Source organism: Rhinolophus sinicus, chromosome 9, assembly GCF_057876585.1.
Source record: "Rhinolophus sinicus isolate RSI-liver-muscle chromosome 9, RSI-T2T, whole genome shotgun sequence".
Classification (NCBI taxonomy): domain Eukaryota; kingdom Metazoa; phylum Chordata; class Mammalia; order Chiroptera; family Rhinolophidae; genus Rhinolophus; species Rhinolophus sinicus.
The window spans coordinates 27,241,098-27,268,054 of record NC_142509.1 but is presented as its reverse complement, the minus strand read 5'-3'; the positions used below and the strand labels follow the sequence as shown (position 1 = coordinate 27,268,054).

General features: G+C 49.6%; 1 protein-coding gene across 1 annotated transcript; it reads left to right on the top strand.

The window, feature by feature from the left end:
* The first annotated feature begins 5,245 nt into the window (after positions 1 to 5,245).
* Positions 5,246 to 25,924, top strand: GLTP (glycolipid transfer protein). Its single transcript, XM_019757513.3, has 5 exons — positions 5,246 to 5,506; positions 19,606 to 19,664; positions 20,720 to 20,853; positions 22,635 to 22,785; positions 24,714 to 25,924. Exons 1-5 carry the CDS (start codon positions 5,404 to 5,406, stop codon positions 24,894 to 24,896), a joined length of 630 nt encoding a protein of 209 aa, XP_019613072.1. The 5' UTR covers positions 5,246 to 5,403; the 3' UTR covers positions 24,897 to 25,924.
* The last annotated feature ends 1,033 nt before the right edge of the window (positions 25,925 to 26,957 follow it).

Sequence of the window (26,957 nt, the reverse complement as noted above, 5' to 3'; positions counted from 1 at the left end):
CAGGGATGTGTGAAGCCTTCACGGAGCGCCATCTTTGAGGCCACAGTACCTAGGAAAGCCTGGTCTGAGGCAGAAGCTCACGAGGCGACTGTGGAACTAAATGGACTAGAAGGCGGTTTTCGATTTTTATATTCTCCAATTTAATAACAAGGGTAATTGGCTGTGACATTGTCAGTGATAGACTTGGGTTTCCTTAGAGCATTTTTCCCCCTGAGGCTGCCCAGGTGGGTGCAAGGAGGAGGTGGCATTTCTCCCTCTTCTCTGCTTTGTGCTGTTTAAATGCCCAAAATACTATTTTCATCCAGTAACTGGAAAAAAATGTTCAAATATTTAGCTGCAGTCGCTGCTCTGTTTTCCGGGGACGGCAGCAAGCGGGGCTGCTGGTGGGTGTCTCCTTTGTGTTAATTAGGGAGAAGCAGCAGACGGGTCCTGTGAAACAGCGAGGCGGGCTGGCATGGCAGCTCTTCACACCCAGAGGAGTTGGCTCAACAAAGCCCATTTGGCACATTTAATCCTGCTGAAAACCTGGCACTTGGAGCGGTGACATCACTGGAATCAATTACCCCCACAATTGCCAGGAGTGGGTAGAAATAACTCCAGAAATCAATTCATAATAAGCACACCATTCACCGAGGGCTGCCTGCCTGCCAGCGTGCCAACCGCCTGACTCACATTAACCCATTGAAACTTCACAGCAGCCCTGAGAGCAGTTTATCATTATTGCCATCCTCTTTTTACAGATGAGACAAATGAGGCTCTGAGAGCGGAAGTGTGGGAGGCTGAGTAATGGTCCCCAAAGAGATCAGGTCCTAATCCCTGGAACCTCTCAATGGGACCTTATTTGGAAAAAGGGGTCTTTGCAGGTGTGATGAAGTGAAGGATCTTGAGATGGAGAGATTATCCTGGATGATCCAGGGCGGCCCTGCATGCCATCGCAAGTGTCTTTAGAAGAGAGAGACAGAGGGAGACATCACACACAGAGGAGAAGGCCACGTGATGATGGATACAGAGACTGGAGTGATGCGGCCACAAGCCAAGGAAAGCCTGGAACCACGAGAAGCTGAGCGAGGCGGGAACAGATTTTCCTCTAGAGCCTTCCCAGGGAGCACAGCACTTGACTTTGCTCCAGTGAAACACATTTGGACTTCCGGTCTCCCGGACTGTGAGGGAATGGGTTTCAGTTGTTTTAAACCCTCAGGTCTGCAATCATCGTCATGGCAACCACAGGAAACTCATACAGGAAGTCACTTGCCCACCGCCACACAGCTAGGAAGTGTAAGGTTGGGCTTTAAACAGAGTCCATGTTCAATAAATGTTACCTGTTATTATATTATTACTCTGTTGCCCATGGGAGGCTGAGTTATAGCATGAAATGTCAAAGGACCATGAACTTGGTCTACTTTGTCCATTCCAACAGTTGGGAAGAGACAGATTGAGTCACCAGGATTTGATGATTCATTTGGGGAAGAAGCTATTAACACTGGGTGGAGCTGGTTCAAGAAAATGATGAAACTTTGTAGGGCGAACACCTCACTCCCACTGAGTCATTGCCAACCAGTAGAATGAACTCTACTGGCCAAGCTGGTCCTGCAAATTTGAGAGGCAGTTTGCGACTGATGGAGCAAGTATGATGGCCCAATAATCCAAAACAATGAAGTGGCTCCCTGTGCCTGGCAGTATTTCCCCCATAACACATTATTTGTTGTTTAGTCCTCTGTCCTCTTTGGTTCAGAGTAAACATTCAATAAAAACATATGCGAGAATATCTGCCCCACTATAAGTAAAGGTAGGAACTGATGGCCCACAGCTAAAGCCAGCTTGCCAAAGGTATATGTGGCTCCTCCCCTTTCCCTTCCCTTCCTTTTCCATCAATGAAAAATGGATGGAAACGTCAATGAAAATTGTTACATATGGGGGTAGGTCATATCAGTGAATATATCAAAAATAATGAGAATACCAGGTGTCTCATGTCAGAAAAGGGAGTTATTAATATGGAAAGGGGAAAAAAACTAGAATTAATCCTATGACTTAGATTGGAATTGGATCTATTAGGGTGAACTCATGGTTTTCAATATAAATCGATGACTATAGAAACAAATACTTACAGATATAAGTGTGTGTGCGTGCACATGTGTGTAACTGTCCACCGAGAGGCTCTCGGAGCAGAGGCACCCCTAAATACCAGATAAGCCTGGAATATCTTGTACCAGACAGTAAGTAAGTGCTTTAAGAACGACGGTGACATGGCAAAAGGGCAAAGTACCCAGCTAAAGGGGCCATCACAGGCCAAATCTAGGATAACTTGAGCACCCCCACAATAATAACAGTAATGGATTATAACCCATGGAATCAAGAGTCTGTACTGAGGGAAAGAAATAAATGGAAAGTTGGATGAGAGATGGGATGTTTACCTACTCTCAAAGGAACTCCCTATGAACTCTTAACTTAATTTCAGAGGAAAAGAGCAGATTCACATGGAGAAGCCTGGGAGACAGCACCTTACTCAAGTGACCAAAGTTAACATCATCAATAATGGGACAAATGAAGTCATGTATCATCTGTTATGATGCAATGGGAAGGACACAGCATCACTTCTGTGATATTTCATGGTGCACAGAATCCACAATCTTCATCTAATCTAAGATGCATGACCTGAATGCACCATCTATTCGAGAGGAAACAGCAGGCAAATCTAAATTGAGAGACAGTTTCCAAAGTAACTGTCCTTTCAAAAGTGTCCAGATCATGAGAGTCAAAGACCAAGGAATGTTCCAGACTAAAGGAGACTCTAGACAGGACTACACTCAACAGAAGATCTTGAACCAAACCCTTTTGCTACAAGGGACATTATTTGGACACATGGTGAAACTTAACCCGAGGTCTGAGTATTCGATGGTAAAAATGTATCCGTGTTTTAATTTCCCGGATTGTGATTCCGTAGGAGAACATCCTTGTTTGAAGGAAATACACATGAAAGTATTTAGGGTGAAAGGGGCATTGTGTCAGCAACTTATGTCAAATGAAAAAAGGAAAATAAATGTGTTGTGTGGCTTACCTAGTGTTTTTTAAAACATTTGAATTAGTTGCCAACATCTAAAATTCAGTTTTTACCCTTAAATCTAGGTTTCTGGCTTCTCTTGAGAAATCTGAAACTCTAACAACTCTGGGCAATGAGTGGCCAGGTGACTAGCCACAGTGCCCTTTCGGTGGACTGTGTGGCTCCCCAATTCTCCACAGTTCCCATCACTCCTTACTGTGTAATACCCAGCTCACAGCATCCATGTCCAGCCCAATCAATCCCTATCATGAGCTATGAGAAGGTAAGAATCTGCCCCAGAGCCGGCACTTAAAACACTTGTTGAATGGATGGGTGGGTAGACGAATGGATGGATGACTTTCAAGACACTCCATTAACCCAGAGCCATGACCTGTCTCAGCAGCACGTCAAACTATGTTCCATGGCAAGAGAATTCTTCTAAACTTGAATTTCTTGTGTCGGCCATAGTCTCTGGTAGTTTGGCTGGGATGGAGCAAGTTGAGAAATCAGGGTGTCGTCTGATGCTGTAGGTTGTGATCTCTCTGTGGAATTCATGGAGGTGTCTGAAAGGGGGGTGGGGTTCTGGCACCAAGTCAGGATGCTGGGCGGGCTGGTGATGCTTCAAGGAGATGGTATCTTAGGATGCCGGAGGTAGTGAGGTTGGGTGTGGTGGGAACAAGCCAAAGTTGATGACTTGGGCACCTATCAGTGGGAGACCTGCTTGATGGGACATGTCAGGGTCTGGGTGATGAGCAAGAAGAGATGATGGCTTGGTCTTCCTCAGACCCTCTCACTTCCTGACTGTCCTTGGGTAATGCTCTTGGTTTGGAACAGCCTCTACTCCCAGCTGCCCCCGGAAAGGTTACACTGAAGATATTTAATAAGCTTTGGCCAGTATTTTTCTGGCACTAGTGATTTCTCATTGCCCTTAGAATAACATCCAAATTCTATACCACCCCCCTATATAACTCAATATACTCCAGCCCAGCTCAGCTCGCTGACCTTCACTCCATTCACTGCATTCCCTCCCATCCCCTGCCCTGGTCTCCCCAGTTGCTTGCACACACCAAGCTCTTTGCAACCTTAAGGCTTTTGCACAGGTTCCAGCCACTCTGTCTCCTACTTCTCCTTCGGGTCTCAGCGCAAATGTAGACGCCTCTTCAAGGGTACTTATTGGCCCCAACCCCCTACATCCTATCTCAGCCATGCCCTCAGTCCCTTCACTCTGTTTTATTTTCTTCATTTATACTTACCAATGTCTGAAATTGTCTTATGTATTTGTGTATCGTATTATATTACGTTGTCTCCCTAACTAGAATGTCTGCTCCACCAGAGCAGGGATTCTGTACTGTTCATCACTCTATCCTCAATGCCTAGCACAGTGCATGGCACATAGTGGGGGCACAAGGAATATTTATTCTGAAATAAATGAGAAGCTCTCAACAACTGTGTGCTAGGTTTTCGACAAGGTGGGCATTGGGTTTTAGGACACAAGCCTCGGTGGGTTGTAGCTGAGGCGACTGGTGCTCCAGGTTGTGGCAAGCATGTATCCTCCAAGGTTAGGTTTGGGGAAACATGAGCCCAGCCAGGTGGTGGTTGAGTTAGTTGGACTGTAAACCAGGCAGCTGAAGTCAGACTGGACCCAATTTCAGGGAACAGGACTCCCAGTTAGGCATAGCTGAGTTAACCTGTGACTTGAGCAGTGAGTGATCAACAGCTATGAGATCATTGAAGAAGACTCAAGGGTCCCCACTGGTTGTAGCCAAAGAGAATTGTGGACCCGATGAGTGTCCAACAGGTCACGTGGGGCTGTTGGAGAGTAGGCTGTTTGGGGCAAACAGCGTCCTGAGGGGCCCTGGGTGGGTTGGGCTGTAACCTGGGCGGGTGTGTGGGTTGTGAATTATGATCTAGGCAGCTCTACGCCTCCATCAGGCGAGGAACTAGTCCTAGCCAGCCCGCCCGGGTTGCGGGGACCACGCCAGGGAGGGCAGGAAACACATCTGGGGAGGGGTCACCTGGGAGAGGCTCACCTGGGCGGACCTGGACCACCAGTCTGCGATTCCGCGGCAGTGCTGGCTGGTCCCGCCCCCTGACCAATAGGGCGCGGAGGTCCGCGGAGATGGGCGCGGGTGGGCGGAGGCGGGGCGGGGCTGCCGGGCGGCGGGCCGCTTAGTGGCTCCGCCGGCTGGCGGCGCTGAGCGCTCGGCTTCGCGGGCGCTGCGAGAGCGGAAGTGGCGACGCTGGCGTCCCCAGAGCCTGCGGCGGGCGGCAGTGACGGCCCCAGCGCTGACGGCGGCGGCGGCCGAGGGGGCGGCGTAGATGCCCGCGGGGCCGGCTGGGGCATCACCGCGGGCCTCGACCCCGAAATGGCGCTGCTGGCGGAGCACCTGCTGAAGCCGCTCCCCGCGGACAAGCAGATCGAGACCGGGCCCTTCCTCGAGGCGGTGTCCCACCTGCCGCCCTTCTTCGGTGAGTCGGGGTAAAGGGGGGAGCCGGTCCGTAGCTCTGCTCCAGAGCGCTTCCAGATGCACCCGAATCCTGCTTCTCCCAAACCACCCCTCCCCTACACACCCCAAATCCTATTTCCCCAGGCACCCCAAACCCTCTTTCTCTCCAAGCACTCCAGATTCTCCCTACCCCGGACGGCTCCCAAATCCTCTCCCCGCCACCCAGCAACATGTCACATCCTCCGTCTCTTCCCAGGCATCCCCAAATCCTTCATCTTCCCCAAACACTACAGCCTTCATCTGCAAACACCCCAACCGTCCATCTCCTCAGAGACCTCACATTCCACCATATCCATCAGGTGCGCCCGCCCAATCTTCCACTGCCTTGGGTTCTCAGTCGTCCATCTCCCCAAACACCTCTTACTCTTCCAAATCCCCAATTCTCTTTCTCCCAGAAAGCATCCCACCGCTTCTCCCCCAAAGTCCTTCATCCCTCACCCCATCATTCCCTTCTGCCCTTTTAGAATGGCTTTCAACTCCCTCCCCTGAAAATGACTCCTCTCCTTTCATAAACCCTCTCTTTTCCTTGTATTCTCCCAGCATCTCCCTCATGGGCCCGGTGAACCCTTCTTTCCTCAGAATTCCCCCAATTCAGACCAAAGACACCCCTTGCCCCCCTCCCTACCCTTACACACACACACACACACACACACACACACACATACACTCCAAAGACGGGAAGCCTGGCAGGGTGAGGAGGGGGACGGTTTGAAAATGAGTCACAAAACTCTATAGGGAACCACCTAAAGTTTTTTCTCCATTTAGAACAGGAGTCAGGACTAGGGACAGGGTCTGCTTTGTGGGGTGATGTCAGACACGGGGTGATTGGCATGAGCTATGAAAGAAGCAGCTCCCTCTCCCATATGTTCTGTCCAGGAAGGTTTCAGGAGCACGGCGAAGGCGGTCCCTAAGCCAGGTTCAGACCCTCCTTCCTCCCCTCCCTCAGCCCAGCCCAGACTCTGGATGGAAAATGGGAAATAGAAGACAGTAGCATGCCCTTTGCCTTTTGGCTCATGGGCAAAAGATGCAACCTGAGCTTCTGCTTTCTTCTCTTCCATGTGGGCTTGTCCTGTGCCCTGACCTGTGAGGTCACTTGGTGGCCTTGCAGGAAGATACTAGTCACCAGGGCAGAGTCCAGCTGAAATCTGCAAACTGACAGAACCTTAACACTGACACGGACTGACAAGATTTGGCCTCCAGGGCAGTCACTTTACCCCTAGTGGGTGATCAGGGCTTATTGTGGGCAGCAGTTCCTGCAGTGCTGTGAGCTCTGGGATAATTGTGGTTACCTGGAGTCAGATTCTAGCTCGCTCCACCTCTTGAGCCTCAGCTTCCCCATCTGTGAAATGGGGATGCTGATCTCCAGGGTTAGGGTAAATGAAGTGGTGTGTATAAAGGTCTGAGGCCTTAGTGCCAAATAGATCTTAGCAGGACTGGTATGTGTGTGTGTGGGGTATCGTCCTAATATATAACTGGATCCAGTTTTTGTTCCTTCATATAGTGGATGATGAATCAATGTTTGAGCAAATGCCACGTCTGTGTGATTCTCAGAACTGGATAAGCAACCTGAGAGCAGGGTCTTGGTCGCTTTTATCCACTGCTGCATCCCTGGTACCAGAACAGTGCCCGGCACATAGTAGGTACTCAGCCAGTACTTGCTAAATGTACAAAACACTCCTATTATCGGTGTCACAGTGTTGCAATAATACTGAATCTCCAAGCAGGGGTTTGGGAGCTAACTGGCTTGAGCATGAAGGAGTGTTTCATGTTTGTGACAGTTTTTCTCCCCTCTTTGGTTCTATGAACATTTGCAGGACAGCCAGCTTGCCCAGGACAAGGATTCAGAATGTTTAAGCTAGTGGCTCTGAATTGAGGGCAGGGCGTGTGGGTGTGGGAGATGCTACTGGCCTCTAGTGGGGGGAGGCCAGGGATGCTGCCAAACGTCCTGCAGGGCCCAGGACAGCCCCCACCACAAAGCACCCCGTGGCCCCAAATGTGAGCAGGACCGAGGTGGAGAAACCTTGAGTTAAGCTCTGTGCCTTTTCCTCCCTTATCTTCAGCAAGGCTGCCCATCAGTTCTGCATTTGGGGACACCATCCTTTGACGCAATTATTGGGCTAGTTGTAGAGGAAAGGGGATGGTGGCTGTTGGAACCAGCAGTGATCTGGTGCCAGGGCTGAGGAGCGTCCCCTCCTCCCTTTCCCTGATCTCAAAGGACTGTTGTCTTTGCTGCGAGCCACATGCTTTGGGGCGCCACATCTGTTGACAGAAGTGCCATTTTTCCAGAAACTATGCTCTTCTGCAGAGAGAGTTTCTCCTGAGAGTTTCAGTTTGAAAAGGATGTTCCCACCAGTGGCTTCTCCCTGGGACTCGGGAGTCAAGTGAGATCCACTGTCAGCTCTAACACGGGCTTTGTCTAGATCCTGGGAGTGTCTGTTCACCTGGATGACCTGGGTGGTGCGTGTGTCTCTTGAATGGAGGAGGTCTGGGATAACGGATGGAAGATGTCTGAAAGGCATTGCAGCGACAGTTTCCTCCAAATCAGCGTTTCTCCACTGTGGCCCTGCTGACATTGGGCATTGGGTCATTCTTAGGATGGGCACTGTCCTGTGCATTGTAAGATGTTTAGCAGCATCCCTGGTCTCTGTCTTCTAGATGCCAATAGCATCTCTTCTCCCCAAGTTGTGACAACCAAAAATATCTGGAAGGAGACAAATCGCCCTGGTTGAGAACCACCGCTTTCGATATAACTATGACAAAGGGCTGAAAGCTTGTGTTTTTGAAAAGTATTTAGTTTTGCAAGGGAGATCTGTTTCTCGAAGGAAAATTGAGCAAGAAGGAATGATAAATAAAAATCTCCCTGTCAGGGGGTGGCCAGTTGGCTCAGTTGGTTGAAGCACAATGCTCAAAACACTAAGGTCGCCGGTTCAATTCCCACATGGGCCAGTGAGCTAGCTGCGTCCTCCACAACTAGATTGAAAACAATGGCTTGACTTGGAGCTGATGGGTCCTGGAAAAACACACTGTTCCCCAATATTCCCCAATAAAAAAATTAAAAATAAAATCTCCCTGTCATTAATTGAGCACTTACTATATACTAAGTATTCTATGTGGATTAGTTCACTTAATCCTCTCACAACCTTTGAGGTAGTGTTTTGTAAAGAGAAACTCTCTGCTGACATTTCAGAGTATTTTCTTTCCAGACTCATTTTTATCAATCTTTAAGGGAGAATGTATAGGCTGCTTTTTCCACCTAACAGTATAGCATGACCATCTTTCCATGTCAATCATCATTTTTCATAGCTGCCTTAAAATCCCATTCTTTGAATGGGGTTGTAATATATTTAACTAGTCCCCTGCTGTTGGACATTCACATTGCTTCTCACTTTTTTGTAGTGTAAACAACACTACAGCGAACATCCTTGTATACATTTCTTTGCATACTTCTTTGCTTATTTCTAATTTTTAGAAGTGAAATTGCTAGGCCGAAAGGTGTGAAGGCTTTTATCCCATTAGAGCAACCACATTTCTCAAACCTCGTTGTCAGGTGTGGTTTGTGACAGAGTTGGTTGGGCTGGATGAATGCTGTTTTTTTGGGTTCAGGTCAGATGTGGCTTAGAGCACCCACATCTTGGGCTATCCCTTCTTCCATATCTCCAGCCTGAGTCACTCAAGTTGTGCAGGTTTTACTATGTCCACTCAGAGGCCAGTCCTTTGTCCATCTTCTTTCTCCACCTTGACCTAGTAATTGGATCTCACCTCTGATCTATCAGCTTGCGTCTGACTTCTGTGATGCCTGCTGTCTTGTCTGTTAGGTCAATTATCCAGCTGTTTTAGAACATGACCAATTAGAGGGCGGGGGGAGAAAGGGAGGGAGAGACTTAAATGTCCTTTAGGCTTGTCACTCCCTGCCTAGAAGCCTCAGTGGCTCCCCGTTGGGTACCACCTTGAGATGTGTGCTGCAGTCTTTCTGAATGGCTTGCAGCCCCACAAATGGTACTAGGCCATCACTTGCCTCTGAAGCCCGTGTCGGTCTTTCTGCCTGGTGCACCACTCCTCTGCAGCCCACCACCTTCCTTTTGCCTGGCTGGGTTCCCATTATCCTTAAGGAATCAGCTTAGCAGTCACCTCATCCAGAGAGTCTTCCCTGACTTCCATAGAACCTATCGCATTCTGAGACTTTCGAGTTCTTTCAGTGCTCCATTTGCCGAGTGAATGCTTTTCGTTCCATTCCCATTTTTTTTCTGGGTTCTTTCTACAAGTGTTTTGCTTTTCTCTCTCCTTCTAAATTAAAATATGCAACCAAATTACAATGCATAATTCATATGCTGCCCCCATGACAGACATTATTAGTCAATCATGATATTGTTTTCCCCTCTGAGTGTAAACACAGCGTTGGTGTCTTTCTTAACCCAACCACTCCAGGTCAGTTAGAGTTGATGCGTGAGGTGACACCTGTTTGCGCTCAGTGTTTAGGGAGAAACCAAAGAAGCAGCAGTTGAAGGTAATGTTTCCAGCTCACATTCTTGAGATCCGAATTCCGGGGAGTGATTTTTTTTTTTTTTTAGCTTAATTAAATGGATGATCATTGAATTAGGCCTGCAGGTATCTGGCACTCCTTAATTAGTCCTCAAGTAACCCCCAAAAGAGTGGTTTTCTATCACTTTTGTTCAGTGCTTGCGCTGTTGGGGGGGTCGGGGTGGGGGTGGGGTCAATGACGGCCCAGAAGCACAGAATTATCTTCTTGTTATACAGCCAGAGAAACCGAAGCCAGAGAGGTTAGGTGACTCGCCCAGCCTCACACAACCAGTGAGTGACCATAGAGCGAAACTAGAACTCAGGCCTCTGGACTCCTTTTGCCCTCCTCTGGGCAGTGCTTTTGCCCTTGCGCCTGCCTGCTTTCCCGGCTTCCTGTCCAGCAGAGAAGAAGCCCCCCACTGGAGCCAGCCTGCGTGGCCACTGAAGAAGTCCAGTGGTCCTGCTGGCCCTGCAGCGACTTGTGCAAGATGCTGGGAGCCACACATAAGATATGCAGGTTTCCTTTGAGGCGGGTGCCTCATATTCCTCGTATTTGGCCTGCCACCCGGGGCCCTTAACTCCTGCGTGTTTGAGTGCAAATTTGAGTAACGAGGGTGTGGAAGCCATCTGTGGGAAGGCCCAAACAAGTCCGTGTTCCTTTCATTGGGACATCACGTTAATCGCCTGGAAACCAGCCCCAGCAGCACTTCTTGGTCCATGAGTAAGAAGTTCCCTTCCTCAAGGGAAGTGGTTCCCGCCATTGCAACAAGCACCTCCCAGGTCGTGGAGCCAACAGTTACGTCTGTGCAGTGGTTTTGTTTTTACGTTTCTACAAATACATGTTTATGTTTTATTTTGTTGAGAATACCCTAAGAAAGATAAACAAGAAGGTACTAACCCTCTTCCTATAGCAGGTCAGTTATCCTTTTGGTTGCGTGTCTGTTAAGAGCTAGAGTCTTTCGCAACGGGACTTGTGTGACTGGGGGGCGACACTGCTAGGAGGAAGAAACAATGTTCTACGGGGGAAAGAAGCCACATGTGCACTTTCTGCAATGGAGTTTGCAGTTTTGAAACAGGCTGCAGACTCCTGTCATCAGTTGGAAGTGCATTTGCAAGTCCTAAGGGAGGATTCATTAGCCTGTACAAGCACCTACTGTGTGCCTGATGTCATCCTGGCTTCACACTCATGATCTCATCTTTCCTGAGGAAGATCTGAGTAACAGCTGATGAGAGGACGCCAGCTGGCCCCATTGTGTTAGACTGGCCGTCGGTGTAACAGCCAGGAGTGAGTAGGCTGTTTTGGAGGCTCAGTGGGGACAAGTCGCTCTGGACCTGGGTCAGTCGTCCACTGCACTCCATGCCCTGAATACCGTGGACAAACGGCAAGAAATGCGGGCAATCCATCAAGCTGGGCCATCTTGAGCTGGAGTCCTGGCTCTGGGGGTCAACGCTGTGTGTCGACACGCAAGTTCTTCCCCTCTCTGAGCCTGTGCCCCAACTGTAAAGCAGGGAAGCCAGGCCTCCCAGGAGGGCCAACGGAGGTGATCTCCCCAAATGATTTTGGTGCTTAAAGCCTGGAATCATTTCATCTTGGCAGAGGTAGGACAGACTGCCTCAGGCCTTTAGAAACTGTCCCCCTTGCCACCCAGCCCTTGGGAAACAAGTAACTTCCAAAAAGAAGTAGCCTGTGGGTCTTAGGGACCGACTGCCAGCCCAGCTGCCTGGCTGGTGAAGTCTGAGAACTGCTTCAGCGCCTTCGTTTATGACACCAATGGCACCTACCTGCCCTGTCCCCCCAAGTGACGGTGATTAGATTCTCTTGATCCTCTGTATTGAGAAAGTCTGCTCCTGAGGTTAGGGGCTGAGAAGCCTGGTCTCGGCTCCTGGAGGGAATAGTTGGAGAAGCAAGAGGGAAAAGACCCAAGGGTCCACTCTGTGTCTTGCTAGCTCATCTTGCCCCTTGCCTCCGTCCCTCATCTGTGTGGCCTCCACTGTACAGGGCTGCTTGGAGGAACAGTGCCTCCCCCCCCTGCCCCCCGCAATCCCTTAGGGACAGAGTTGGGCCTTTCCAGAGCCCAGCAATGCTCCTGGCAGAGCCTGGTGCCCAGCCAATGTTGAACTGAAAGGGAATGGAAAGAATGCATGACCAAGAGCTTTGGAAAATACAATGCATGACCCGGATCATAGCTTGTATAACCCCTGTTTTAAGTGGCTCCCATGTGCCAGTCATTGAAGTAGCGATATCTCATTTCCAATCCTTATCATGACCTTATGAATTAGGAAGAATTGGCACCATTTTAGAGAAGAAGAAACTGAGGTTCCGAGTGGTGAAGGGATTTGACCAGGTCACGCAGCTAGAGAGTGGCTCGGGTCTTTGAAGCAGCTGACCCTGTAACCAAGGAGGTGAGCACACTCAGAGATGTGCTCTGAGTCTTTCAGCGCAGAAAAAGCCTTTCATGCTGTTTGTGGGGGTGGGGAAATGATAGGAAGTTCCCATCTGGCAAGACAATTGTGCTTATTTATTTCAATGAGCTTATTAGAATGGAAATGTTGGTCTCGTCTCTATTCTTAGGTTTCATTATTTCAGTTTCAAAAGGGCCTGGGTAGATGTTAACTCCTTTTGTTACATTCTTCCAGTGTTACTTATATCAGGGCCTATTTTTTTAATTGTTACAGTGTCAACTGTATCTAAGCTTTTAAAAGTCATTACAGTGGATCAGTCCTCTCCAGGGTCCTATAAAAACCTCTGCTCTCCAGACTGCAGTTAGGCAGCCAACTCACGCGTCTCCATGTTGAGAAATGATTCATTTCCTGCATTGCTGTTCCCCCAAGTTCCTTACTCCACTTCTGACATCTTTTTTTTAATGGTCTGCAATACATTTGAAGTTATCATTTTATGACAGAGGATTCCTGCTAATTTTACTCATATCAATCAATCGATCAATCGATTGATAATGCTTTCTTTCCCCACCTCTTTTGATTTCTCTCTCCTTTGATGTCTTAATCATTGGAGTCATTCTTTTCTGGATTTCCTCTCTGAAGAAAAGCTTTACCTATTAAAGATGAAAATGGTGATATAATTTATAATAATAGTTAGCATAAAGAATACTTTCTTTTTTATTGAGCATTTACTAGGTGCCAGAAACAGCTTAGCCCTTTATTTATACAACCTCCTTTAAGCCTAAGAGGTGGGGTCCATTTTTAGCCTCTTTTTACAAATGAGAAAACTGGGGCTCAGAGAGGTTAATTAAGTTCTCCCAGGCCACACAGCAAGTAAGAGAAATCATTTCCCTACTGCATTCCTTCCTGATTCAAGGCTGGTTTTTGCTAAAGGGGACAAAGAGAGTTGGCATGCCATGGGGATGATTTTTAAAAGCAACATATTGGATTGTTTTGTGAATATTCTTTCCTCTTTAGGTATGTTTTATTGGAAAATGAGCACACACACACACACCTGTGTACCCGTGGATTAATAAATGATTCATCTCCATCAGCTGTAATTTGAGTGCCTTCTATTATGATCTCTGTAACCCAGGACCTGTAAAGTTAATCTGCCCCCATGTGTTTAACAATGGAACCTTATTATCCAGCTATTGGGAAAAAAAACACAAAACTGAATTTGAAATAGAACCTCTTCACACCAGGCTCTTAGCATTGCGACCCAGGCATCCTGGACTTCCTTTTTGAAATAAACATTTATGAATCACACAGTCCGAAAGTAAAGCTGTGCATCTTAAAAAACGAAATGCTTTTTGTTCCGTAATGAAAATTAGTCATGAGGTGAAATAAGAGGGTGGGCCAGGGTGGGGGTGATTTGGTCACCTCGTTGCCCAGTGTCGGGCGATGGTTGTCTGAAGGAGCAGCATTGAGGAGCAGGGTGGATGGAATTTCCAGCTGTGTGCTGTGGTCTTGCTCAGGGCATAACGGTTGGTACTTTCCCACTATGTTGAAGCCAGAAAAAGAGGAAATGGGTGATTCTGTGTGGCATTCGGTGACGGTTGGCTTGTGGGAGAATTCTGCTCTCTGGACAGCCTCGCCCATCTGAACTATGGCAGAGGTCCAGGCAGGAAGCACTAGGTGTCCCTTGTCCAGTCAGAACTGTCACAGAGGTCATGCACAAAATGCTTGCTTGCTGCCTGTCTCCGTATTTCGCAGGTGACGCTGACAGAGTTGGCTATTTGTTTTCCAAGTATCTAGCAGAATGAAAGCAGGAGGAAGTGACCATCACCTGTGAGGAAGTTTTTTAAAACTACACAAAGCTGTGCTAAAAATCTGAAAACATGCCATGTGAAGCCATTTAGTGAAGGGTTGAGGGGGCTTGTGATGTTATTGGGTCACACCTTTCTCATAATTCCTATTTTCGATGATAGCCTTGTTTAGAAAACCGCAAATGGCTTGCTGTACGAAAGCAGGGACATTTTTGTTGTTTTGATGAGTTCCATCCAGAAAGGTCACACTAGAGGACGTTGGTGCAGTCATAAAATTTGGTAGATGGAAGATGTTTCACTGTTTTATTTTGTTTTTATTATTGAGATTAAGTGTCTTCATTTCTTCTGTGAATTGCCCATTTTTCTACAGGGTGTTTTTTACTTATTGATTTGTTAGCACTCTTTACATATTAGAGATAAGAGTCTTTAGTCTGTGATCTTTGTGACACAGATCAACCCCTCAACCATCAGTTTGTCATTTGGCTTTGATTGGTGACGGTTCTCCCCCTCTGCCCCATATAGAAGGTTTCTGGGTTTTGTAGTCAGATTTCTTGCTGTTTTTCATATGCCTTCTGGGTTGAGTAGCATGCTTAGGAAAACCTACACTAAATAAGGGGCCATTTGCCACATGTTCCAGATAACCATGGCTTGACCATATTCTTTAGAATTTGTGCCCATCAGAGTTGGTTCTATGAAGTAAGATGGTAGGATTGTATCTGATTTTTCTTTTGTTTTCTGATTTTATTTTTTTGTTTGTTTGTTTTTGAGACAACTTCCTGTCTCCCTGGACATACGATGAGGAACTAGAAAACCATCCAAACCATCTTCCCTCCCTCCTGGCAGGTTCTGGGTGGCATTTTAAAGAGCCTGTTTTGCTGACAACAGTAAAAAAACAAGTGTGGGGTAACTGCAAAACTGGTAAAACAAGAAAGGTAATATTGGGGCAGGGCTGCATTCTGCAGGAAAGGTAAGGCTGGGTAACCTGCTGGAAACGTGTCACACTCTATCCAGAGTAGGGGTCAGCATGAGTTTAAACTGATAGAAAGACCACCATCTCCTGGGGTAGTAAAGTCATCTTCTGGGTTTTCTCTCAGAGTCCTCTTCTTTTTGTGGAGTTCACACAAACAGACGGAAATATTCTGGAAAGAAAAGCGAAGGAGCAGGGGAACCAGCCTGACTCTGTCATTTTGTCTGGGTGCCTGGCTCTCACTGTGTAGCCCTGGGCAAGTCACTTGGCTTTTCTGGGCCCGGTGGCCTTGGGCTGCACCAAAGACAAACTTAAGCCTAGAGCCTTCGGTGGGTCACGTTGAAGCAGGTTTCAGCTCAGCTGCACCTCTCGGCTGTGGGGAGTGAGGGGCCTGAGCCAAGAGCACTTGTCCAAAGTCACATCAGAGCTGAGATTCGAACCCAGGACTGGCAGACTCTAGAGCACTGCTTTCCCCCTCCTTACAGGTGGCCCACTTACAGACCCTCCAGACTGATGTCAGCATGCACATTTATGTGCACACAGAAGTGCCTTTCCTGCCGGCCACTCCCTCGGGGTGCGGCTTGGAAGTGAAGTCTGGGGTTGGCCTCACTGCCCCTCTCTTCTAGGTTCCACCTCACACTCCTTACCTCACGCCCCTGTCTGCTTCTGCTCCCCTCCTAGCTCCAGAAGTACGCTTTCGGCCCCCATTCCTACCCCACCCTTGAGCAGAAGCTCTGTCCCTGTGTGGTGGCCACCACACAATAACAGCTGCCATCGGGCTGGCTCCCGCTGACCACGGTGGCCTCGTGACCCACGTAACGCACTGTCAGGAAAACACAAAACAAAAAGCCTTTCTCCTCGCCATCAGGGCAGGGCCGCTCAGAACTGCCCAAGAGCTATTTTCAGAGCCAAGAAAGCCAAATTACATTTTCCTGCATCTCAGAAATGCACGTTGCATGACCTGAGTCGTTGGGAAGAGCTGAGAGACCAGCCACGCATGGCCGATGGTGAACGGTTACCAAGGTCTGGTTCTAAGGCTTTACTTGAAAATCAGCCCATAGCGGTCATAACAATCGTGGCCAGCTCTCCGAGCAATCACTCTGCTCATAGGACACCTACCCCACTTATAGCAGCCCTACAGGGGAGGTCCTGCTAGTGTTCTCATTCAGAGACAGGGAAACTGAGGCCCAAGCCCCTTCCCATGTCCTCTGTCATCTAAGCATGGGAGCTTAGAACCAGTGCTTTGGGTCAATCCGAACTATGAGAAAGTAGATAGAAAAAAGTGCCTGGCAGGAAATAACACCTCTCGATTTACGTTTTCCACAAGCCATTCACTCATCCATGCCACAGATGTCATCTAAGCACCCACTGGGGTCCAGCTCTGTGCCAGAAACTGGGGACGCAGTGGGGGACCCAGGCAACCTGGTCCCTCTCCTCTCAGAGCTCAAGTTTGTGGGGGAGACAGACGGAAAACAGAGTTACACATGTAACTACAATCGCTGTAACACTGAAATGGACGTGGAGTAAAGAAGTAAAAGGAAGAAGTATGACTTTTATGAGCAGAAAAAAAAACCTGATATTTTTTCCAACATTTTATATGGAAATTTTCAAACATACAACAAAGTTGAATTTTACAGTAAATATTTATACACCTGCCACCTAGATTCTACCACTAATATCTTACTATACCTATGTATCCCTCGAGCCGTCCATCAATCTCCTTTATATCTAAGGATATTGTATGTTTTTGAAAGTTGAGGATGTAAAGCCATCGACTGGAGCTGAGAGCAGCCATCTTTCTGGAAGGGTTTTGCCAGTCCCCACACAGCCTGTCCATGGCACCTGTCTGACCTCTCACTGCACAGTCAGGAGGGAAATAGTCACTGGAGGAGGAAAATCTTGGCTCTCGTGCTTTATTATTGAAGTCTAGATAGAATGTAATGACCGCTGGGGGAGCCCATGGTAAGTGTCCCAGGACAGAACACATTCCAGGGCTAGCGAATGGTACTACTTCCCCAAGTTGGCCTCGGCAGGATGAGATCAGTGACACATTCAGGCAAGATTCAAGGGTGGGAGGGAGTAGTTACCTCCCGAATGCCCTTGGCAGGCCCGTCTGGAAAGCCAGAGTGCCCAGGATTACGTGGGAGAGGCCGCCTGTGGCCACAGCCCACCTCCTTGGGGCACCCTAGGGGAGACTCCAGTGTGGCCCCGAGAAGTAAGCTTTGCCCCCGCACAGGCATGGGGGAGAGACCGATCGCTGAGAGGAGAGGGCTCACTGCTCAGACTGAGGATGCTGTGCTGGGAGCCCTGGGGCCAACAACGGGCCTCAGGAAGGCGGGACATAGAGGTGGCAGGGGGCACAGGCCAAGTGTGTTCCCACTCAGTGGAGATTCTGGGGAGCCTGCTGGCTTCCAAGCAAGCTTGGTGGCTCCTGGGTGACATTTGCCAGACCATGGAGCCTGACCCTAGTTGTGATGTCACAAAAATGGTGGAAGTCTGTATATTGAGTGTTTATGCACTGGGCGCTCTGCTAAATGCGTTCAGTGCACAATTTTTAATTCCTACCACAAGCCCATGAAAAAGTATTATTACCACCCCATTTGCCATGTGAGGACACTGAGGCACACAGGTGAGGAGACTTGTTCAACTGGGGAACGGTCGGGCCAGGAGTCAAGCCCAGTCTGTCTGGATCCCTAACCCACTCGCTTTCCATTTGGGTTATGGGGCCTTTTATTTATTTTGTTCTCTCTCTCTCTCTCTCTCTCTGTCTCTCTCTCTCTCTGTCTCTCTCTCTCTCTCTCTCTCTCTCTCTCTCTCTCTCTCTCTCGCATTTCATTTATAGTGTTAATGCTGTTTCCCCAATCCTCCTCTCTTAACAGCTGCGATTAGAATGTTCCAGATGGCCAGTCAGGTGTGCTCCGTCACCTTGGGTGGAATTTGGCCTGCAGATGTCTCTCCCTTAGTCCTCTACTCCCGTGTGGTCAGTTGGCCTGCACACCGAGAGCCCTGTCTGGCCTGCAGGCCAGGGAAAGTGGGCACTGGATTTCCCTCTTGTGGGTTTGGTACCCACTGTGGCCCGCTCGGGCATCTTTGTCCCATGGGCTCTGGACTCGGCAGTGAAGACATTGAGCAGATGTCATCCGTGTTAAGGCTCTGAGGGTGAAGTCACACTGAGCCAGCCCAGGAGAGAACCGGCCGTTCCGTGTGCAGTTCCTCTGTGCCAAGTCCTTAGCAAGGAGCTCTGACCCCTGGCATGTCTCCGGTCTCTGTGACGGCCTGCCAGACCCGTCACAAAGGAGGGAAAGGAGCAGAGGCAGGCCACAGGCCGCTCACATTTCACAGAGCCCAGAGTTCCCAAGCACTGCCAGTTTCTAGGCCCACATTTCATTAAATCTAATGTGTCACCCGTTTTAAGATGCCCTATTGTTTTGTGAACCACCAAGGAATGAAAAACACCTCCAATTAAGATCATTTTGATTCCAAAGATGAGCACAATAAGCATCTTGGAAGTGGATTGTTATCAGCCATCCTCATAGCACCTTTGGGATTGATTCTGTTGCCCCATTTGCTAGATGGGAAAGCTGAGGCTTGGAGAACGAAGGGATACATGCCTAAGCCCACACAGCCACGGTGTGCAGTGTGGGGTGTTAAGGCCAAATTCAGACTCTGTTAAGTGACTGATCCCATTGCTGGTGTGCTCTCCTGGGCTCTTACGTGGAATCTCAGAACCATGGAGGCTCAGAGTTGTCAGCTCATTTCTTCCGTAGAAGCTGGTGAATGAGAAGGTCGTGTTGAATAAATCTGGCCCCTCTTGGCCCACTTCGTAAGAGTCTGCCTCCTCACCAGTTGCTTGGTTAGTGGTGATCTGCCTTGTTGGCCAAGATGGGTTTCTCAGACCACTAGTTCTGCAAGATACCGCACAGCTGTACTGTCCTATACACTAGCCACCAGCCACAGGTGGCTATTTAAATTCAAATGAGAGTTAAATAAAATTACAAATTCAGTTCCTCAGTCTTACCACATTTCAAGTGCTCAGTAGCCACATCTGGCCTATAATGCAGAGACAGAACATTTCCATCTTTGCAGAAAGTCCTAGGGGATAATACAGTTCTAGTGTGGAAGGGTGCTGTGGACAAAAGGCTTTGCCCCCCCAGGTAGCCCAGTTGCATTTTAAAGGCTCTGACAAGTCCTGCAGTAAGAGACTGGTTTTACCTGGAGCTTAGCACACCAAATGTACTTGCCCAGAAACCTTTTTAACACCTATACACAGCTCTGCCTTTCCCTAAGCACAGCAAGTGACCTCTCCTCCTGTCCCCAGGCCTCGATGACCCTTGTTGGGTATCTAAATCTCTCTTGTTTTGTCCCCAGATTGCCTCGGGTCCCCAGTGTTTACTCCCATCAAGGCAGACATAAGTGGCAACATCACGGTACGTACTTGGCCCGGCAGCTGCAGCCCTGGTATTGCATCAGGAATCTAAATGCTCTCGGCACCGGTGTCCTGCTTCCCACCACAAGCTCCCCAGGCCAAGGATCAAGACGGAGACCTGGAAAACGGGCTTGGTCCCCAGCTCACCTGACTTGGGGCTCCTGGCTCTTCGTCCTCCTATGTGGTCATGTCACCCTGTCACAGCGTGACTGGGACCACAGTCTGAGGATCAACCCGAGAAGGAACCTACTGGTTCTTGCATCCACCCCACCAAATGAGAAGTAACTCTGAAGCCCCCGGGTGCATTAGCTGGCCCTTCCCTTCCCCCATCCTGGGAGCTCCTGGTACTGTCCCCCAGCACTGAGTCTCTCCCCATGTGGATCCACGTAGGGCTCGGCCTCAGGGGCTTGGCTGCACTGCATTATCTCATTTCTTCAACGCAGCCGCGCTTTGAAGCTGGTTCTGTTGTCATCCACATTTTACACATGAGGAAGCTGAAATTCAGAGAGGTTGAAGGACTCCCCTGAAGTCACACAACACAGACGTGGCAGAGGTGGGGTTCAGACCCAAACTGCCTGGCTCCACTCAGGAGCCTTGTTCCTGGATGTTTTTGAACCCTAAGAGCCTATTTCCACTTGTCCACAAAAGCAAAACTTCAGATACTTGGTTTTTGAGGTCCTATTATGAGTGGTTGGAGAACTTGGACTCGAGCTAGCCTGTGTGGGAATCTGCTCCCACCAGTACCAGCGGTGTCACCTTGGGCATGTCCCTGCCCCCCTCTGAGCCTCAGTTTCCTCATCTGCAAATTGGGATAATGAGAGAGCAACATCCGGGTTGCCATGAGCATCCAATAAAGGCAGCGCCTGCGAAGCACTTTGTATGTCCCGGCTCCATAAATGTGAACATGGTAGTTATGTTACGACAAGCCCTACCGCCTTTCCTGGGGTTCCTGGTGGGAAGGAGACGGAGGCACAGGCGGGGTGCCCCACCCAGCGTGCAGGCTGGCCGTCTGTGGACCGCCTTTCCAAGGGGAAAACCCCGTGTGCTCCATTTCAGAAAATCAAAGCTGTGTATGACACCGACCCGGCCAAGTTCCGAACCCTGCAGAATATCCTGGAGGTAGAGAAGGAAATGTATGGAGCAGAGTGGCCCAAAGTGGGGGCCACACTGGCGCTGATGTGGCTGAAAAGGTGATGGGCTTGGGCGGCAGGGTGTGGGTGGCTGTTGGGCCCGGGGGTCTGCACTGCAGAGAACGGACCTCCATTCCTGCCACTGCCCTACTGTGTCTGCTCTGGTGGGGAAGGAAGGTCACTTTCATTTCTTTCACATTGCCACTCCTTCTTGTGGGATGCTAGTTAGTGCCTGAGAAAAAGCACCCAGGGGCCGAGGACTGCCTGGTTGGGACGCTTCCTTCTTCCAGTCCCATCAGAGGCATAGGAAGCTAGCATACACTCTGGGTATTGTGCCAAGCTCTTTGTAAGCCTGATCGCTTTTCACGTGCTGTGAGTAGTGTGGTGTTATCCCCATCTCACAGAGGAGACCGACTCACAGGCCCAGGTTTCAGGGGCAGGGCTGAGACCGAGAGGCGAGCACAGTTGTACAGGTTGTGCACTGCACAGGGATGTCCTGTCTAGGGCTGGTCACATCATATCATGCACATGGTAGATTTGTATATTTTGACAGAAAAATAGCATCTCGAGGAGAAGGAACTCTAATTTGCACAAATTCGTCCTGTGGGCTGGGGGCAGGGTACCCTGATATGGGATTTGAACCCGAATGATCTTACCTCAGAGTTGATACTGCTTGTAACCATTATACCTGTTGTCTTCATAGCAAACATGTGAAGCCACATGCACTTGTTCCCATCTTACAGATGAGGTCATCGAGGCTCAGAGAGGCCAGGCACCTTGTTTTCTTAGCTCATGCTGCTCTTAACCAGCTACAGAATGCTCCATTAGTTGTGCAAACACCACAGCCCCCAGCAGCTATGAAGCTGGGGACCCATTTTCTGCGTCACAGATGTCCCAATTCCTCCCTGTCTCTGTTCTCCTCCCCTGAAGCTAGGCCCTCCCTCCCCCTAAACATGCACTTTGGTAAAACGGAACAGGGAAGGTCTTCTCCCTAGAGGGTGTGGCCGTTTGGGCATTGGGGTAGGTGGCCTGTAATTGACCCCCTTATGGCATGTTTTAGGAATTGCCCCACCGAGCTACCGACCTTTGTCTGTTCACATCCCAGCCTTTGACTGAGCCTTTCGGGCTGTACCTCAGTGTTCTCCTCTGTGAAATGGGCAGATCGTGCTGAGCTGAGGTTCATGGGTCTGAGGAGAGCAGATGAGATGATTTGGATTAAAGGACTCGCACTGATCCGAATTTCAATTTGGTCATCCTGCCATGCCCCACCCATTCTGGCTCTCAAAGCATCAGCCCTGGAGGAAGGGCTCAAGTGGCCTTGGAGGATATAGACAGTGGCTCAGGGCAGGGGTAGAAGTGGGGAGCCTGGGCCAGGGGCAGGCTCGTCAGTGTGCCCAGTGTGTCCGTGGTCTGCGGTCCATGAGCCCTTTTAGTGCCAGCACTGTGGCTTCAGTCCTCAAGCACCGATGGCTGCCGGCCACGTGCTGGCTTGTGGGAGACCACGTGGACACAGAAATGGACAAGGAAGGCCCAGACCCTGTCCTTGTAGACCTTACAGCCCAGCAGGGACTGTGGTCAGGGGCAGGGACCGTGGTCAGGGGCCGGCACCAGGCCTGGTGTGGACAAGGTGCTGTGTGGAGCCCGTGGTCACATTGCGTGGAAGTCGGGTGGAAAGATAACAGCTGTGGAATAATCATCTCTTTTTGTGTGTACATATTCCTGGCCCACAGTAGGTGTTTCATTCAGAGTCATCAGGGTCTGTCATGTGCAGGGGGTGCTGGCTGGTCCACAGGCGGAGCGGGCAGTGTCCTAAAGCCGCCTGTCTCCTTTCTGGGTTGCAGAGGCCTCCGCTTCATCCAGGTCTTCCTCCAGAGCATCTGTGATGGGGAGCGGGACGAGAGCCACCCCAACCACATCCGCGTCAATGCCACCAAGGCCTACGAGATGGCTCTCAAGAAGTACCACGGCTGGATCGTGCAGAAGATCTTCCAGGTGAGACCCGTTTTGTCCCCAGGCCCAGGAGAATCACTAGCGTGTGGGGTCCACTCCCCGCCCTGCTACTCCTTAGCTGTACCCCCGTGGAGGCTGTGTCTGCCCCCCTGGGCTCTGGAAGGGCTTCCCTGTCCATGTGGAAGGAGGCTGGTGCACTGAGGAGCCCTCTCACTCACCTGTGCTTGCCCAGCCCCACCTGTGGCCATGGCGGGTGTCCTCCCCATGGTGTTCTGTTGTGCCTCATCCTGGGAGGCCGGATTGGGGGGCCATGGGAGAAACCCCAGCAGAGGCCCTGAGGACCTCAGGTTGATGGTGGGATGGCCTGACTGGCCTCTCAGATGCGGCTTAGATCCTCACCCTGAGTAGGGAGCGGAAGAAGGGCCCCTGTGCCCGTGCGGGGGCGTCTGCTGAAAGGACACTGACCCAGAGGGCTCTTGGTGGCTTGTATTGGGGTGACATTGGCCAGGGCTCCTGGAAACAGGCTTCAGCACTGGCCTCGTTACCTGAGGGCCCCTAGGGTTGCCAGGCTGAGGCCCACGTGGGAGAAGTCACGAGGCCCTCAGGGTGCCCTGTGCACCGTTGCTGGCTACCTGCCTCTCCCAGCCTCCCCATCGCGCCCAGCCGTCATCGCGGCTACCCTCCCTGCGGCAGCTCCCACCGCCTGCCCATCCTCACGCTTTCCCGCACGGCACAGGTCGTGGGCAGGAAGAGCCAGTCACCAGGTGGGAAATATGGCCACTTCTGGACCATCCACCCTGGCAGGGCAGGGCCAGGGCCCGTCCCGGGTGGGCATCACAAAAGCCCTGCCCTCCCGGGACTGCGTTGCCCCTGTGAAGGCCTCTCAACCACCACCTCAGTAGGAGGAGTATGTCCTGTGTCCCTGGCCCAGGGCCGGCTGCCCTGAGTGTAACCTTCACCGGTGCACCATGAGGTGGGTACTATCCTTACCCTCATTTCACAGATGAGGAAACTGATGCGCAGAGAGATTAAGTACCTTTCTCAAAGTCACACAGGAAGTAGGTGGGGACTGGGATTCTACAACCCTGAACCTTAGTACCCTTATCTTTCAAATGGGTGTAAAAATAAGCCTGCCTCCTAGGACCGCTGTGAAGATTAAACGAGTTAATCTATATCCAGGGTGTGGCACATGCTTTACACTCAGTATATCAAAACTATTTACTATTTCCATTCTTAATGACAGTATTATTACCTGTAATTTTCTCACCCTGTCAAACTCGTAGCCTTTCTATCCAGTTGCATCTTTTTCTTTCTGGCTCTGAAATTCTGTGAATTTCTAATTCTCTGGTCTTTTCAAGTGTCAGGGAGAGCCTGAAATTTAGGGAAGTGTTGCCCCCTGAAGGACCAAAGAGGCCACAGCACAGATTAACAGCTTTTTGCCCTGCTCAGAAAGTGGGTTTTCCAAAGAAGCCATTCACTTTCTCCAGAGCAGGGAACCCAGAGGGAAGAAACTCATCCATGTTGAGCACCTACTGTGTGCCTGGCACTGTGCTGAGCACCTACTGTGTGCTTGGTGCTGTACTGAGCACTTTGCACGATCTCCTTAATTCTCACAAAAGCCACCCTATTAAATGGGTGCCATGATCATCCCCATTTTGCAGATGAGGACGCTGAAGCTCAGAGAGGCTAAGTAACTTGCTCAGCGCTCACAGCTAGTCAGTGGTCCAAGCTGCAATTGGAACCCAGGTTTATGTGTCCCCAAAGCTGGTGTCCACCATGCTGTCCCTCACGGCAGTAGAAGGGAACACATGTTGCCCTTTGCATTATCCTTTCCTTTCCAATGCCATGAAGAGCGCAGACCCCTGTCTGGCACGGACCTCGGGGGAAGTCCCCTCCCAGAGCCCCACCGTGCCTGGCAGGGTAGTTCGGGCCCCTACTAACACCGCCACCTCCCCTGTCGCCCTCTCAAGGCAGCACTGTACGCGGCCCCCTATAAGTCTGACTTCCTGAAAGCGCTCTCCAAGGGCCAGAACGTGACAGAGGAGGAGTGCCTGGAGAAGATCCGCCTCTTCCTGGTCAACTACACGGCCACCATCGATGTCATCTACGAGATGTACACCAAGATGAACGCCGACCTCAACTACAAGGTGTAGGTGTGCCCAGTGGCGGGCACACTCGGGCCACCCGCCCCCTGACATGCGGTCACTCGCAGAAACAGACAAAGCTGAATCACTGTGAATCAAGCTGGCGGGCTGCCCCTGGCCTGCCTGCGACCCCCAGTGCATCCCAGAGTCCGTCCCAGAGCAGGGGACGGGTCTGGTTTTTTTAAAGTCATTTTTCGGGTCTTTCCACATGGAGCAATAAATAATGGGCCTACTTCTGAATCACCTTGGAATTTCACAATAGCACAGACTGACTTTATACCTTCATTTCAGTGTGGTAAAAATCAATTGACGTTGCTAATAAATCAAGTCCTACGATTTTTTTTGGTTTTTGTTCTTTTCCCCCCACGCGGAGCATGACTCTAGGGGAGCCATGTTATACACCTCACTTTAAAAATAAACACATGTCTTTCTGAGGATCTGGCTCAAAGATGTTTGGGGTATTTTAAGGACCATGGGGAGTTTGATTTTAAATTATACAGGACCCCTATTGTGGGATTTTTTTTTTTTTAAAGCAAACTGGTATGTGTTCTCATGTGGTTGCCCAGCCAGCCTGACAGCACTGTCATTACAGACCCTGCTCTTTCTTACTGTCTGTTTCTAGACAACTTTTTTTATAGCTGAAAACAGCCAGCAAGCCTTTGATGACCATGACCAAGGAGACTTGATTTTAAAGCTCCCAGGCACAAATAATTGACCAGAGATGACTGTATTTACGTTCTTCTGAATAATTACTTTCTTCAGGGACAGCTTTTCCAACCTAAGAAACTACCTATCATGTGTTCTCTCAAGAGGGAGACAACGAACCCCTCCAGAGGCCGACACCCAAGGAAACGCCTCGCTGCCTTAACTGTCCTTCCTGGCGCTAAAAAGAGCTGTATTTTTGAAAGTGTTGGGGTGAATACAGGAAACCCCCCCCCCAAAGTGTTGATGTGTGTTAAAAACCCACATGGAATAATTGGTGATTTTTATGCAGAAACTAAATAATTCTTAATAAATAAATCTCTATTTTGGAATCATATCTGTGTGCTGTTTTAGTTCTTGAAGTCTTTTTCTTCTTCTTGGATTAGCGGTTACAACTGGGGATCAGCCAAGGACCAGTTTTCCAGCCTTTGTGGGTTTAAAAAAATAGAACTGGTTGCCACATTGAGAAACGGGAAATTTCACATAAAAAATCTTGATTTCTAGCATCTTTTCAAAAATCAGATTGCCTGGCAGGAGCTGAAAGATGACTGCCGCCTTGGCTGGACAGGGTAAGAGGGTGGGTGTATTCTTCACTTTGCCTCAGCTCTACCAATCCCTGTTGCCTCCCCACGCTTGGGATTCCATGGTTATTTGCACATTTTTATGGGCTGATGCTTTTTCTGATACTAGAGTTAAATGTAGAGGGAATATTCATTTTACTTCATTCCTGCTCCTACAAAGCTGATAGTCTAGTAGGCAAGATGGACCAATAAATCAACAGTGACCATAGAGAGTGGTCTGTGCCCAGTGGGAGCCTGGGGCCATAGCTGAGGGGCCATATCCTGGGATGCGTCCTAGGGAGTCAGGGCTTGCATGGAACCTTGATGGAAGGGGTAGAGGTAGGGAGGGAGCCTGACAGAGGAGAAGGGGAAGGGGACACTTCCAGGAAAAGGGAAAGACCTGGTAGCTTGACCTAGAGCAGGCTGTGTGTGTGATGCTACCAAGGGATTTGAACTTGACCTTGAAAATTATGGAACACCTTCAAGGGTCTTGTGCACAATCCAATCAGATACCCAGTTTGGAAGGCTCCCTCTGGCATGGCCAAGGATTGGACACCTGAACCAGGATTTTACTGTCTCTGATGTCATTATATTTTCTAATTTTGCCAGTAGTAGGAATGCTACTGATCTAAGCCCCAAGTGCTTTTTAGGATTTTTCCCTTCGGGTTTTCTAGAAATATAAAATTCTGCCAACAAATTAAAAGAATTCTGCATCTTTCTTTAAAAAAAGACCTTGTCTTCGTGTCTCCAGCATTAATGAGACTGAGAAGACAATTTCCTTGTGGAAGGTCGGGTTCTTCCCAGGACA